Here is a 15,626-nt window from a genome sequence, read left to right as displayed (position 1 = left end):
ACTACAAGTGCACATTAATTACAATCCAGCATACTGAACATTAAATACAATTAAGATACTGAACACACTGATAATCCGTAGTCCTCAAAAATCCTAAAGAAATCCAATTAAAATCAGAATTTGGAACTTATCCTTAAGGATCCTATATATTGCAACAAAAGCTAAATAAAAACTAGACCTATTAGAACGTAAATTTCCCATGACTGTTATAATTCCAATAGAATAAAATACACTGTAGTTTTAAAGCACATGCTTCAGAATTCTAGAAGTAGGGTTCATATGATATTTAACTTGAATCAAATAGCAATCTAAAAATGTAAGACTCATCCAGTATTGCTTAATTTACTTAAAGTACATTTTCACTTCATTCATCACATCGGCTCTGTCTGAAATGCTCTACACTAAAAACCTGTTTTTAGGACCACCCCATGACCTTCAAGTGCAGGAGGTGCGTAAGGACTCTCTGGTCTTGCTCTGGAAAGCGCCTGTCTACCAGGGTCGTGATCCTGTCAATGGATACTACATTGATATCAAAGAGGCTGAAGCAGACTTTGAAATGTGGAGAGGAGTCAATGAGAAAGCTACTAACAAGACATTCATGAAGGTTTGTATACATGTAGAAGTCAAGGGGCAGTGGAGGTGGCTTGTAAAGGGTTGTGTCATTGGCATACCCTTGAGAAAAAAGTACTCTTTAGAAACCTTTTAAAGATAACACTTTTTCAGTAAATAATATAGTGTATTTAAGAATATAAGTAAGTGAACTCAGTGCAATGTTTTAGGACACTTAGTTGCATTGCAATTAAATGAAAATGCATTTAGCTCAAATTTAGAGTGTTTTCTGACTCACTTAAGTAGGATTTAAGTACATCTTTATATGTCATTTCATAATTGTCTTTGAAATATAGTTAAAGTGTAGTGAATGTACTGACAATCATTTAAACTAAAATGTAAAACTAAAATGTACTTTAATGTCATTTCTGTTGAAACTTGTGTCGTGCATTTAAATGTATTTGTAATTACACATTTGTGATTTTGTACACTTAAAATATATTAACCTTAACCTTTACATGTGCTTTAGTATGTCAAAATAAGCACAACAAAAGATTATTAAAACACAGTGACTCAAAATGTACTTTACAACTTTTAATTTGACATTAATATAAAGTGCATTTTTTAAAAGTGTTCTTAAGTGTGTTAAGAAACAGCTATTAAAGTGCCTCTCTTTAAGTCACTCCAGTGGCCTTTTATTTCATTAGTATTATGTTATCTGCAAGTACTGTAATGTTATTTTTTAAATTTAAATACAAAAGTTCACATTTAATACAATTAAGTACTTCACAAGGGTAGGTTTATGGTAGTAAATGTTGTTTCTGTTGTTCTAGATCAAGGATCTAAAGGAGGGGGAATCGTATGTTTTCCGTGTGCGCGCTCAGAACAAGGCTGGTGTAGGAAAAGCATCAGATCCTACAGAACCAGTTGAGGCAGTGACTAAACCAGGTACTAAACTGAACTAAACCAGAATTTCTTTAATAACATATTATTTTACAAGCTATGGCATATAAACTTAAAATAATGTGAAATTAAAAATATGTGTTCCTTATCTTCATGTGTACAATTCATACTTGTCTTCATTATCTTTCTTCAAATAACTTGAAATCTTTGTTTGGGGGGGGGGGGGGGGGTTGAACCCCTGTCCTCCAAACACAGGTTGTATAGAGACTACTTTTCATGACCCAAACAATTCCTGATGGATAAAAGCAGTTCTGCCATTTTTCCATTGAATATCCTGTTTCATTCTGAGAAATCAGTTATTACAGTAGTGAAAAGGATTGTAAATACGGTTGACTTTAAGTTAAAGCAGACCATGCTGAACTTGATTCAGAGTATATGTTGAACAAAACCATATGTGGCTATATCAGAGTGAACAGGAAAGAACAAAACAACACAAACACGTAATCTTAACAGTGGGTGCTTTAGGAAGTGAGGAGTCTGTTTAGAGTTCTTTCAGGTTAAATTCAGGTTAAGCCTAAAACAAACCAAAATCAGCAAGACCTAACAACTCTCAACAAAAGCCAACAAGCTATTTCTTTCTCACAGGAACTGCTGAGATAGTTGTGAATGTTGACGATGATGGCGTCATTTCATTGAATTTTGAGTGCTCTAACCTCACCGCTGACTCCAAGTTCGTCTGGTCCAAGAACTACAAGGAAATGACAGAACCTGAACGCATGACCTTAGAGACCAAGGGTAGCAAGTAAGTGCGTATAATGAGACTTGTTAAATTATTCATATTTAAAATAATGTCTTCAAGGGTTAGTTCAACCAAATTCTAATTTACGCTCAATACATTATTATTGTATACTGTTTTATAATGTGCTACAATACTGAGGTGCAGATATCTGCCACTATTTGCACTAGATAGCATCTAACCATTATTACTGCAAAGAAAATACTCCTTACATAGTGTAAATAGAATCCATAGCATCTACCTGCTGCCTTTTGAAAGTAATAGCTCACACAAAAATAAACATTTGCTGAAAACTGACTCATGTTCAGGCCATTCAAGATTTAGATTAGTTGGTTTCTTCATCAGAACAGATTTGGAGATATGCAGCATTGCATCACTTGCTCACCAATGGTTCCTCTGCAGTGAATGGGTGCCGTCAGAATAAGAGTCCAGACAGCTGATAAAAACATCACAATAATCCACAAACAATCCACACCAATCCAGTCCGTCAATGAATGTCTTGAGAAGCAAAAAGTTGGATGTTTGTAAGAAACAAATCTGTCATTTAGATAATTTTTAACAGCAAAATTTTATTTTTGGGTGAACTATTACTTTAATAATCATTTTTGTGCATCCATTGAAAGTCTAGGTAGTCAATATTTTCAAGCTCCAAAAGTACATAAAGACAAATAATCCATATGAACAGAGCAGTTTAATCCAAGTCTTTTGAAGAGACACGGTTGTTTTGTATAGTGAACAGGCTTTTATTCACATAGAAATATTGATACATTTACATACAAAGAGTACATCAAATTTGGTAAATTGAGCATAACTATGATTCAAATATGCTTGCTGGATATGTGAGAACAAACCTCATTGGTTCTGCATGCACATTTGAGCTTCTGTTTGTTAATTTACTTTTTATTGATGGACAAAATCATGAGAGAATATTAAAAAAAATATATCTTAATTTTTGTTTGAAAGATGACAGACTTTGTGTTTTTTGTTGAACTATCCCTTCAAACCAACTTGTATACCTTCTAATCAATCATATTTAAAAGTCGCTTGGGCTGGATATTTACAAAAATATATTATTTATTAAATGTAGAAAACAATTTCATCACATTTCCCGAGCTATATCTACAAAAAAAATAAAAAAATAAATAAAAGATTAGCATGGGATCATCTTTGCAGTAATTATTCGATACTGTTCTGTAGGTCCAAAGCCATCTTTAAAACACCTTCAGAAGAAGACCTGGGCATCTACTCTTGTTTTGTGACACACACTGATGGAGCCTCTGCCAGCTACACACTCTCTGAGGAAAGTGAGTTCATTGACCTTTTTCCTCTTTACCTGTTTGAATTTACCATGTTAACACTTGTTATTGATTCTGATCCGTTCTCTGTCCTTTTCCTCGCAGCTCTAAAAGAACTCCTGAAGATCAGCCACGACCACAAGTTCCCCAGTGAGTAAACATCACATCACATGCACTCTTGAAACATTTCATTAACTTTATTTTGAATCTGTGAGCACTTGCTCAATCCTGTACACTTTAGTATACTTGTAAGAAAAATAATGCTTTATACTACTTTAAAGTGATACACTTAAAGGGTTAGTTCACCCCATATTTTTGATAAAATCCAAGAGCTCTCCTGATCATCCCATAGGCTCAGAAACATACCAAGGACACTGAATAATCCATGTGACATCAGAGGTTTAACCGTAATTTTACAAAGCTACGAGAATACTTATCCATGTACATAAGTTGCATACGTTGTTTATATGATCATGGAGCTCAACTAGAGTGACCACCACGCTAACCAAAGCCCTTCTCCAGCTGTTGCTCAGTTTGGTCAGGAAGCCTGGAAGAGTCCTAGTTGGTTCAGACTTCTTTCATTAAGGGTAACTGAGACCCTTAAATGAAGCAGAATTTTTTTTAACTCTTCCCCCGATGTGTGGCTTGAGGCAAACCTGTTTCTGAGCTCTACAGGCAGTTCTTTTGACCTCGGGGCTCTGTTTTTGCTCTAATATGCATTATCAGCTGTTAGGCCTTTTATTAAGACGTGTACCTTTCCAAATCATACTCAGTCAATTGAATTGCCACAGGTTAACTTCACATGAAGTGTAGTAACATCTACAAGCGATATGAATGCTCCTGAGCTAAATTTCAACTGTCCCAGATAAGGGTATGAATACTTATGCAATGGAATCATTTAATTTTTTTAATTTACTTTTTATAAATTTGCAAAGATATGAAAACCTGTTTTTTTGCTTTACCATTATGGTGTATGGAGTGTAGATTGATTGATTTGGGAAAAAAAGTAATTTAAAGCAGTTTAACATAATGCAGCAATTGAAAAAATAATGAAGGGGTATGACTACATTCGCAAGGCACTGTAAGTGTTTTAAACAGTGTAGTTTTTAATTTGCTTGCACAATTAAACACACTCATTTTTCACAAGAGTAGTTCTATTAAATGTATTTAAAATAGTGTACTAACCACTAATTGTTGTGCTCTATAAATAAAAGCAAATTAATGTGTGAAATGAAAAAATAACTCATTTCCTACGTTTAAAATACAGCTCTGTGATGTAGGATTTTACAAATGAGATTAACAAGAGCGAGAAAATGTTGTGCTGCATGACACTTACCCTTGGATAAGATGTATTGCTCGGCAGTTCATTGATTGCATCATGCTTAGTTACGACATTGCATTTCAATACAAAAACAGAGCATATGTATCAAGGTTCAGTACAACTCCCATCCTGCCACAGGTCTCCAAAACAATGGATATTATTCAGGACAGAATTCATGATTTCAAAACTTTTTCATCCCTCCTCTCCAGTCATCCCTCTGAAGACAGAGCTGGCCGTGGAGCTGCTGGAGAAGGGCAGAGTTCGCTTCTGGTTGCAGGCTGAGAAAATCTCTGCCAATGGAAAAATTGAATACGTGTTCAATGACAATGTGATCCACCAGGGAGAGGTTAGAGGAGCACAGAAACAAACACGCAGCAGATGAAGCATTGAAACACATGCTGTTGACTGGAAATAGACCTTTGGCTTGCTTCTGCATTAACAGTTGCTCTGTGTTGTAGAAATACAAGATGAACTTTGATAAAAATACTGGCGTCATTGAGATGTTCATGGAGTCTCTGGGCAAAGAAGACGAGGGAACGTTCACTTTCCAGCTTCAAGACGGCAAAGCCACTAACCAGTCCAGTCTAGTGCTGATCGGAGATGGTACATCTAAAAGTCCATATACACGTGTACATATACATGCATCTCATGTATAGAGTGTGTACTAATAACACCATCTCACTTCCTTCAGTGTTCAAACAGTTACAGAAGGAATCAGAGTTCCAGAAAAAAGAATGGATTAGAAAGCAAGGTACGATTATGAGCAGAATTATTTAAAAATACCATATACCCACTGTGTTTGTGCATTAACTGTGCTGTTCATGCTCTGAAAGGTCCACACTTCGTGGAGTATCTCGGTTATGAAGTCACACCTGAGTGCTGTGTGAGACTGAAGTGTAAGGTGAGCCGTCTCTCTCGGATTAAACACTCCTGTTCAACTGTAATGCTGCCCGTTTCTTTATTATTGACATATTAACATGTGATGCAGGTTGCTAATATGAAGAAAGACTCTGTGGCGCTGTGGTATAAGGATGGACGAGAGATTAAGGTCAATGAGAAACTGGATTTCTCTGAAGGAGTGTTGACTTTGGAGATCACTCAGGTGAGCAGCGTTTCTCACACTGTTATCCAGACATTGAAAACATGGTCAGCAGTATACCAGGTGACAAATATGGCCAAGCATTTAAATATTAAGGAGAGGAGTTTAGTTAATGATTAAGTTAATTGGTATTGCTGATGCTATTATATATGACTTTCCTCCTTTAAAATGGGGACAGTTATACTAGTTAATTATGGCAGGATTTTCAGTGTTTGTATTGCCTGTTCAGTTTGACGTGAATTATTAAGTCTCTGGGGTATATTTGTAGCAATAGCCAAAAATACATTGTATGGGTCAAAATTATCCATTTTTCTTTTATGCCAAAAATCATTAGGATATTAAGTCAAGATCATGTTCCACGAAGATATTTTGTAAATTTATTACCGTAAATATATCAAAACTTTATTTTTTATTAGTAATATGCATTGTTAAGAACTTAATTTGGACAACTTTAAAGGGGATTTTCTCAATATTTAGATTTTTTTTGCACCCTCAGATTTCAGATTTTCAAATAGTTGTATCTCGAACAAATATTATTCTATCATAACAAACCATACATCAATGGAAACCTTATTTATTCAGCTTAGAGATGATGTATAAATCTCAATTAAAAAAAAAAATTACCCTTATGACTGGTTTTGTGGTTCAGGGTCACATATCATTATGTCTTTTAGACTTGAATTAATTACTAGATCTTCATCAATTTCTTTCTTTTTGTTTGTCATACTTGTTTTATTGTTGTTGTTTTTTGCCTCTGTCTTCCTTTTCCTTCAAGTTTTCGTCTTTCTTTCTACACTATTTTCTTCCTGCTTTTGTCCCTGTTGTGAAAATGTTGTGCTAAAGACACGCACCTCAGAGAAGCCTGGCTTTCTGACATGTGCTCCTAGTGTTAGATTGGAGATCACACACACTGGTAGACATGTGATAGTTTTAATGAATTTTGTGTTTGTTTGTGTCAATGGCAGATCTCCAAAAAAGATGCTGGTATATATGAAGTAGTTCTGAAGGATGATCGAGGCAAAGACACCTCCACCCTCAACCTCACAGACCAAGGTAACACAGCAGAAAAGTGATTCAAAAGTACTATTACTATTATAAAACTCACTTAGTACACTAATGTGCACTAATCTGTGCTGTAATTTTAATGCCATGCTATATATTTTACATAAAAATTGTCCCTTAACAGCTCCAGTAAAACATTAGATCATATTTAAATCCATTCCACAGATTTCCTAAAACAATCGCTACAAAAAAATGCCAAAATTTTCCTTTTGGACCTAATTATTTCTTGTTTATTCCTGATATGATCAGTCTGTTTGTTGCTCATCATAAATGAGTTTCTATCATCTGTTTTTCAGGATTCAAAGACCTGATGAACCAAGTTTTCAGTGTCATTGGTAAGATTTACAACATCATTTTCAAACCTAAATGAATCTTCACACTCACAGTATATCTTTAAATTTAATATAGTATAGTTTTAGCAGCATGTGAGCGATGTTGACGTTCTTTCTGTCCAGCGAACTCCTCCACTCAACTGAAGATCCAGAGCACAGAGGAGGGAATCAGGCTTTACACCTTCGTCAACTACTACAACGACGAGCTGCATGTCACCTGGCATCACAAGTAAGAACATGCGACTCTGTTTAAAGCGACAGTTCACCAAAATGACAATTTGTACTCACCCTCAAGTTGTTCCAAACCTGTACGAGTTTCCCTCTTCTGTTGAGAACAAAGCAAACAGCTGATGGTAACCATTGAAAACAGATAGAACAGAAAAAGAATAGAGCAAAAGCTAGTTTTAGAGGCCCCCTTTTTGTTGCTTTTTATGAATTATATAATAAGTAAAAAGAAAACAGATAGAATACAAAAAGAATATAGAAGCTAGTGTTTGATAGAAAACAAGCAGTCAGTAAATGAATAAAGTGCTAGTCATAAAGGGGCAGGTTTTTTTAAGAATAGAATTATAATAGAGAGTGCTAGAGTTAGAGGATCAAATAAAGATGGAAGAGTTGTGTTTTTTGGCTATTCTAAGGACTCAGCTGCTCCGATTGAGTTGGGCAAGTCATTCCACCATATATATATATAAAATCCACTGCTTAATTACCAGCATTTTTCAGAATATCTTCTTTTGTGTTCAATAGAAGAAAGAAACTCAAACTCATTTTTGGGTGAACTGTCCCTTTAAGAAGAGTTTCTCTTAAGTGTGCATGACTTGTTTCTAGCATTAAGGATATTTTCAGAGAGCAAATTCGACACGCATATTTGAAGTTTAATATACAACTATAAATATGTGATTGTTTAGTTAAGTCTGAAATTTTAGCCTCAAAAGAAGACTTTATGTAAATGTTGAAAATGTCTAAATTACCGAGCCCCACACATAACATGCAGAAAAATACACTGTATCATTCTCACGAGTCACATGCACATTTCATTCTTTCGTTCATTCATTTTAGTTCAACTGTGGCCATGTTTTACTTACTATATTGTCAGGATTTTTTTTTTTTTCATGTACTGGAATATGCAGCTTACATATACTGTGTGTGTATAGAAGTATACATAAGCAACATACAGTATAAATACATGTTAAGTACAGCATCATCAGCATATGGGCTTTGGCAAGCCAACATTGTTACTTTCCCAGTACCAAGACTTGAAAAGCTACAACTTGTGTTCACTGTGTGTGTGTGTGTGTGTGTGTGTTTTATCAAAGGGACGCTGCGATCGCATTCACCGAGCGCATTAAGAGCGGTGTGGTGGGAGAGCAGCTGTGGCTGCAGATCTCTGAACCCACAGAGAAAGATAAAGGCAAATACGCCATTGAGTTCTTCGATGGGAAAGGAGGCTTGCGCAGAACTGTGGAACTGGCTGGACAAGGTGAGGAAACACATGATCACATACAGTACAACATGCTCCAAACCTTGCTGTCTGCTGCCTTCATTATATTACGACTGCGACTAAGCGTCGACTGCAACAGTCAGACCCGTTCTCCTCTGAAAAATTAGAGTACTTCTACAAAAAAAAAAACCCTGTCCATGGCCAGAGTGGGCAAAAATCTCATTGTGGTTCACTTTAGTTGTGATGGGATAAGTGCAATTATCTTTACTGAATGTGCACTTTTAATGTACTTCAAATCTTAAAAGAATATTAAAAAAATAAACTATATTTGCACATATAATAATAATAATGAAATAAAGGGCCACTTTTAACACAGACACTTTCATTACTGTTTCTTTGCATATTTAAGTACACTTTGTAAAAATGTCAAATTACACTGCAAAGTACACTGTAAATTGTTTTAATAAAGTACACTTACATGATGTGTGACTAACATACTAAAGCACATATAAAGTACTTGAATGTAATTGTAACTGTAGTGTGTTAAATTTAAAAATTAAGTAAAAATATTTTAAATGTGTTAAATTGCATATTTACCATTTGTAATGTGTAATACAAATGTATTTAAATACATGACATACAAGTTTCAATAGAAGTGATGTTAGAGAATATTTTAGTTTGTCATAAAAGCTGTACATTCGGCAGTGCTTTCAAAGATAATACAAGTTATTATAAAGAAGTACTGAAGTCCTACTTAAGTGCGTCAAAATCACTCTAAAGTTCAGCTAATTGCATTTAATAAACATTTAAAATATAATCCGTTTTCTCATATACTCATAAAAGTGTATGATTTTTAGAAGTACTATTAATTTTTATGTATAAAAAATATATGCATTTAAAATAAGGAATTTTTTTAATGAGGAAAAACTAATAAAAATACTTAAAATGCTGTTTAATTAGGTAGCCCAGGAGGCTTTGAAACTGAATATTTATGATAATCATGCATTTAAATTGAACTTTTATATTTTCAGCATTTGACGATGCATTTGCTGAATTTCAAAGACTCAAGTAAGTACCAAAAATGATTTGTGATTTGTGACAGATACTATTCAGCTCGAGCGATTGAATAAATAATTATATGATCTTTTCCATCTTCATTTTTTTTTTCCTCAGGGCTGCAGCTATTGCAGAGAGAAGTGAGTAGATACATGCTTAAGCCTTCACTGCAGGCTTATTGTATCTTCTGCAGAGTGTACTGGAAATCGTCTAATTATTATGTTTTTTACAGATCGTGCGCGTGTGGCAGGTGGTCTGCCTGATGTTGTGACCATCCAAGAGGGCAAGGTAGTGTACATGCTTCTCTGTATGGCTTGAAAAGACAAAAATGACACAAAAATAACAGAACTGTCTCTTCCTTCCTCTCTCGTAGTCTCTGAACCTGACCTGCAATATCTGGGGCGACCCCGTACCCGAGGTCACCTGGCTAAAGAACGAGCGCGAGATGGTTTCCAACGATCACTACATTCTGAAGTTTGAGTCGGGCAAGTTTGCCAGTTTCACCATCACTTGCGTCAATACGTCTGACTCCGGCAAGTACAGCATCCTGGTAAAGAACAAGTACGGTACGGAGAGCGGCGACTTCACCGTAAGTGTCTTCCTCCCAGACGAGGAGCCCGGCAAGAAAAAAAAATAAAACAAACCAAAGAGAAATAAAAATAAACATTAGGATAATGCAAAACTAAAAAAAAAAAAAAAAAAATTCTGCAAGATTTAGATGACACGTTGACAGTAATGCCCTATTTACATTGACAATCTGAAGCTACACTACTAGTCAAAAGTTGGGAATAATTACGATTTTTTCATGTTTTTGAAAAAAGAATCTTCTGCTCACCAAGGCTGCATTTATTCGATCAAAAATATAGTAAAGCAAAATATTTTTACTATTTAAAATAACACTTTTCTATTTAAATACATTTTAAAATGTAATTTATACTTGTGATGCAACACCGAGTTTTCAGCAGCCTTGCTCCAGTCTTCAATGTCACAAGATCTTTTAGAAATCATTCTAAAGAAATAATTTTACTGTATTTTTTTTTAATGCAGCTTTGATGAGCATGAGAGAATTTTAAAAAACATTTATAAAGAATCATAATTATTCCAAACGTTTGACTGATAGACCATGGTGCTAATATCTTGGTTGCAGATTGAAAAGAGTTGGTCCAAGTTTTAATCCATCAGTGTCAAAGTAGTGCTACAATTGGAAACAAATCCTTTTTTTTTTTATAGATCTAGTTTCAGAGCTTGCATTACTTCACCATTTTCTCCATCATTGTGTTAGTAAAATAGTTTAAAGCCCAGATTAGAGAATGAATGCAGTTTGACTCCAGGTTGTTGTGAGTGTAGTTTTACTGAGAAGACACAGGTGCACTGAAGTGCATGAAAGATTGACACTTTTGAATTGAGGGATAAATGGATGCTCCAGTTCTGTATAGATTATCATTACTCTGTCCTGAAAAGCAGGGGCTTAGATTCACAAATAAACATCAAATAGTCCATATTACAATCAGTTCTGTAAAGAAATCTTTAAATGGTGTTTAAACAAATCCATGCCCCTGCTGTAAGCTTTCGGTGGATTCTCTATAATGTTCTAATGAATCACTGCATGTACAATCCCAGTTATGACATCACCTCCTGTTTGACCTCACAGATAATGATGACTTCCTCTGTTATTTCCAATAAATGGAGCACATATTCTCTCGACTCCCTCTCTCTGTGTCCCTTGTTTTTGTCTCCACACTTTCCTCATCATGCACATCCCTCCTTCCTGAATTCTGCATCTGAGACGGCTGATGTCCCGTCGTCTGGAACCAGCCTGAACACCGTCACTAACTTCACCCTCAACTTCAGATTTAACACGCACACTCTTACAAAATGGTTCATAAATACTGTTTTTCATTACCCAATCAAATGTTTAGAAAAAATGGTAAATATGCACCATTTTAATGCAGTATTACTACTGCTTTATTTTAAGGTGTTCTGATTGCAGTGGAATTATATTTAAGTATTGAGTAATATTAATTAACAGCATGTGCTTACTATATGGTTAGGGTTTGGTTTAGGCTTAGTTGCACGTAATTATGTATAATTTACTGTTATGAATATAGTAAGTACATGCAACATGCAACAAGGACACTGAAAAATAAAGCGTTACCTTGTTTTCATTAACAACCTGTGCAAACAGAGATTGCTGGATGCACACTAAATTAAATCCAGACTGGAGAAAGTCTAGCAAAAATATATTTTATTTGTATATTATTTATATAAACTATATAGTGCAAAAAGTGCACAGTAAAACAATTCATTTGCACAGTGTAGTAGACCTTTTCCAGTCTGGATTTAATTCAGTGTGCAGCCAGCAATCTCTTTGTTTGCATTGACTTTTTTGGCGTTACACACCTGAAGCAAACTGATTTTTACTCAGAGAGCAAAAATCTCTTCTAGTACATTAACAAACTATAGAAATTGTGCCACATTGAAAAGCAAAATTCTTTTTTATTTTTTAGTGCAACAGAGGGGTTTAATTCCAAATAATAAAATGATACTTTTATGCCATAATGAAAAACAATCACACCTTGATTTGTTTATTGGTGCATCTCTAAATTCAAGTCATGAAAAACAAATTGGTAAGCGTACGTTTACTAGTGTAAAAATGCAAAACATTAGCAACTAACATTATTTTATTCAGTATTCACATAACTGTCAAAACAAAAATTACTGGACAGAAATAGGGGTAAATTTGCATTGTGCAATGCATTTGATCAACTTCTGTATGAATTTTGGTCAGAGACACACAAGAATACAAGATCAAGTCACGTCACCTCACTACCTCACCAAATTTCACACTCTCGGGGTATAATGAATTATGTATAGTATCCAAATACAGATGAAAAAGAAATCAAGATTAATATGAGAACTGCGCTTGTATATCCACGTAACTTGTGCCTCTTGCTCTTGCCAGTTGAATGTGATCGAAAGCATGGGTGATTTTGGTGTGGTGTCATATCTGGCCGACGCAGATGGAAACGTAATTATTGGACCTACAACTCCTGTGCCAACGCCTTCACCCAGATCAGTTCCCACAACACCCAGCCCATCTGCCCCAACCCTAACATCAACCCCGGCCAATACAAACCCACAAAATAAAACTAGAGCTACCCCGACCCCCAAAAATCAAACCCCAAGTACAGAACGTTCCTCAACCCCACCTGCTCAGATCCCCAAAAACCAAACTCCAGGTTCCCCGACCCCTGAAAATCAAACCTCAGAGACACTGATCCTCTCAACCTCAAACACATCCACTCCTCAACCCTCCACTCCCACATCAGATGAGAAATCAGCCAATACATCAATGGATAATGAGAAGATAACAGCGATGCTGAAAGGTGAGAAATGGTGCAGGAATACACACACACACCTGCAACATACAGACCTCAATGTGATTTACGGGTTTTGTTGTTTAATACAGATTCTGTGGATAATCTGGGATTATCCACTTTAGAGACGGAGCTGGTTGATGCGATGCATCTCACAGAACATGAGGCCACAACTTCATCAGAACCAGACGAATCTACACCAGCTCTTGAAACTGAAAACCTCGAAAATGTGTGTGAAACGAAAGATGATTAAAAATGCTTGAGGACACAGCATAACTGCATTAATATGTTTTAGAACTAGGTATAGGACATGAACCATGTTAGCTATGGTTTTAGAGAATTTTTTGATAAGTGTGTCATTTCAAATGCTTCTTCACCAGTGCTTTAGAAAAGTTTGATGGGAGGTAAAATTATATTTCAAGGCCTTTGTGTTGTCTCTGAAATATGGAAGAGGATTAGTGCCAAGCAGTAATAAAAAAACAAACAAACAAACAAACAAAACAAACCGGTATTAAGCAGTATTAAACTTGTAGTTTTTTGAGAAAAAAAGTCGAAATAAAATGTTGAAAGCAAAAACAATTTACTGATAATAAAGTCATTGTGTTTCAATAAAAAATAAAACGTAAAATTTCGAGGAAAAATGTCCACATAAAATCTTGAAAATAAACTATAAATTTCGAGAATAAAGTCTTTGCGTTTCGAGAGGAAAAAAAACAATACATTTTGAGTAAAAAAGTTGAAATAATATGTTGAAAATAAACAAAAATTCGAGAATAAAGTCATTGTGTTTTGAGAAAAAATAAATGTTGTTTCGAGGAAAAAAGTCCAAATAAAATGTTAAGAATAAACTCAAAATTTCGAGAATAAAGTCTTTGATCTTCGAGAGAAAAAAACAATACACTGAGTAAAAAAGTTGAAATAAAATGTTGAAAATAAAAAAAATTTTGAGAATAAAGTCATTGTGTTTTGAGGAAAAATTCAACGTTAAGTTTCGGGGAAAAAAGTCCAAATAAAATGTTGAGAATAAACTCAAAATTACGAGAATAAAGTCTTTGCATTTCAAAAAAAAAAAAAAAAAGAAAGAAAAGAAAAAAACTTAAATTTCTAGTAAAAAAAAAAAAATCTAAATAAAATGTTGAGAATAAACTGTTAATGTACATCAATACTGAGGTGCAAATAGAATCTGGTATCTGTCACTATTTATAAGTATAAACAGCATCTTATTAATTTTTACACTTATTGCAAATAGCTGCTACTTTTACATAGAGTAAATAGAATCACTATTTTCACTTAGTGTAACACATCGCTAAAAAATGCTGCTGTCAGTGTGTAAATAGAATATACTGTATCAATAATTTCAATAGCTGCTGACCTAAACTAAAACCTCATGACATTTCCATTAATTGCTGTACAGAGAGTTCATTTGTTTCATTCTATGGAAGGAGGCACAACCATCAACGATACTAAAGTAATAGCCAGTTTTCTGGAAACACAACTTTTTCTCATAATTTAATGAGTTTCTTGAAATTTAACAAGTTTAATCTTGCATAATAATGACTTTAATCTTGAGATGGTTTGATTTATTTTATTATTCCTTGGCCCTAAACGCAAAGTTTCTCGGGGAGCTCAAAAGTTTTATGAAGCCCCTAAAAAACATGGTGGTGGAAAAAATACGGGATGGGAAGAAAAAAAAATTCTAAGCTTTGGTGTTCTCTTGCGAAACGTTTGCGTTCCCTGGAAAAACTCTTGCGTTTTCTCCACCATATTAATATGGCTGGATGAAGACAGTGATATAAAAAGCTCAAATTTGGTATACAGTTTATTAAAAATATAAAGTATGTACAGGCAAGCAAATGGTCCCAGAATATGAACGCAACATGCTGAACTGTTATGTAGAAAACGCCTACTTAGCGAGAGAATGAATCTCATTTTTAAATATCACGATGTCACAAAGCTTTTTTTACTTTTAATACACGTTCCTGGTTTAATTGTGTACAATTAGTCATTGCATGTTACTCCAAAGAAAACCTTTTTTTTTCCAACTGAGTCCTAAATGTAATTGAATACACCCACTTTTCACCATCCACCCGTCTACAGCCCTTTTGCTGGAAATCTTGGAAATATTTTTTTGTTTTAGCTCGCAGTATAGTTTTACTGACACTCACTTAGCAGATGTTCTATTTTAAGTAGCTTGCAAAAAAACAATACAAGCACAATCTATTAATCTATTATTGTATTAATCTAATACAAGTAGTGCTACCATAATATTTAATGTATGCATGTTTAAATGTTTGATTAAATAAAATGTAGAACCAAACAATTGAGCAATATGTGTATTATTAGATGACAATCATCAATAAACCAACACCTCTTTTATTGTTGCTCCATGTTTTTC

General features: G+C 34.6%; 1 protein-coding gene across 8 annotated transcripts in view; it reads left to right on the top strand.

The window, feature by feature from the left end:
- LOC109048089 (M-protein, striated muscle-like) overlaps nt 1–13,723 on the top strand; it is a 46,414-nt gene extending 32,691 nt beyond the window's left edge. For 6 of the 8 annotated variants that reach the window (XM_042728731.1, XM_042728728.1, XM_042728727.1 and 3 more), the window contains 20 exons: nt 420–604; nt 1,383–1,497; nt 2,098–2,254; nt 3,446–3,552; nt 3,649–3,693; nt 5,074–5,210; nt 5,323–5,467; nt 5,556–5,615; nt 5,698–5,765; nt 5,853–5,966; nt 6,929–7,016; nt 7,322–7,360; nt 7,481–7,586; nt 8,674–8,837; nt 9,830–9,866; nt 9,972–9,994; nt 10,087–10,142; nt 10,228–10,443; nt 12,817–13,240; nt 13,324–13,723. In XM_042728731.1, coding sequence (XP_042584665.1) covers nt 420–604; nt 1,383–1,497; nt 2,098–2,254; nt 3,446–3,552; nt 3,649–3,693; nt 5,074–5,210; nt 5,323–5,467; nt 5,556–5,615; nt 5,698–5,765; nt 5,853–5,966; nt 6,929–7,016; nt 7,322–7,360; nt 7,481–7,586; nt 8,674–8,837; nt 9,830–9,866; nt 9,972–9,994; nt 10,087–10,142; nt 10,228–10,443; nt 12,817–13,240; nt 13,324–13,484 — 2,447 coding nt within the window. In that variant the 3' untranslated portion in view covers nt 13,485–13,723. Of the gene's footprint in view, nt 1–419; nt 605–1,382; nt 1,498–2,097; nt 2,255–3,445; nt 3,553–3,648; nt 3,694–5,073; nt 5,211–5,322; nt 5,468–5,555; nt 5,616–5,697; nt 5,766–5,852; nt 5,967–6,928; nt 7,017–7,321; nt 7,361–7,480; nt 7,587–8,673; nt 8,838–9,829; nt 9,867–9,971; nt 9,995–10,086; nt 10,143–10,227; nt 11,559–12,816; nt 13,241–13,323 lie in introns of those variants that run through there. The other 2 variants (XM_042728730.1, XM_042728733.1) reach the window with 2 other exon arrangements.
- Nucleotides 13,724–15,626: the final 1,903 nt, after the last annotated feature.

The sequence above is a fragment of the Cyprinus carpio genome, chromosome B7 (genome assembly GCF_018340385.1).
Source record: "Cyprinus carpio isolate SPL01 chromosome B7, ASM1834038v1, whole genome shotgun sequence".
Lineage (NCBI taxonomy): Eukaryota > Metazoa > Chordata > Actinopteri > Cypriniformes > Cyprinidae > Cyprinus > Cyprinus carpio.
Note: the sequence above shows the minus strand (reverse complement) of the source record. Positions and strands in the feature narration are given on the sequence as shown.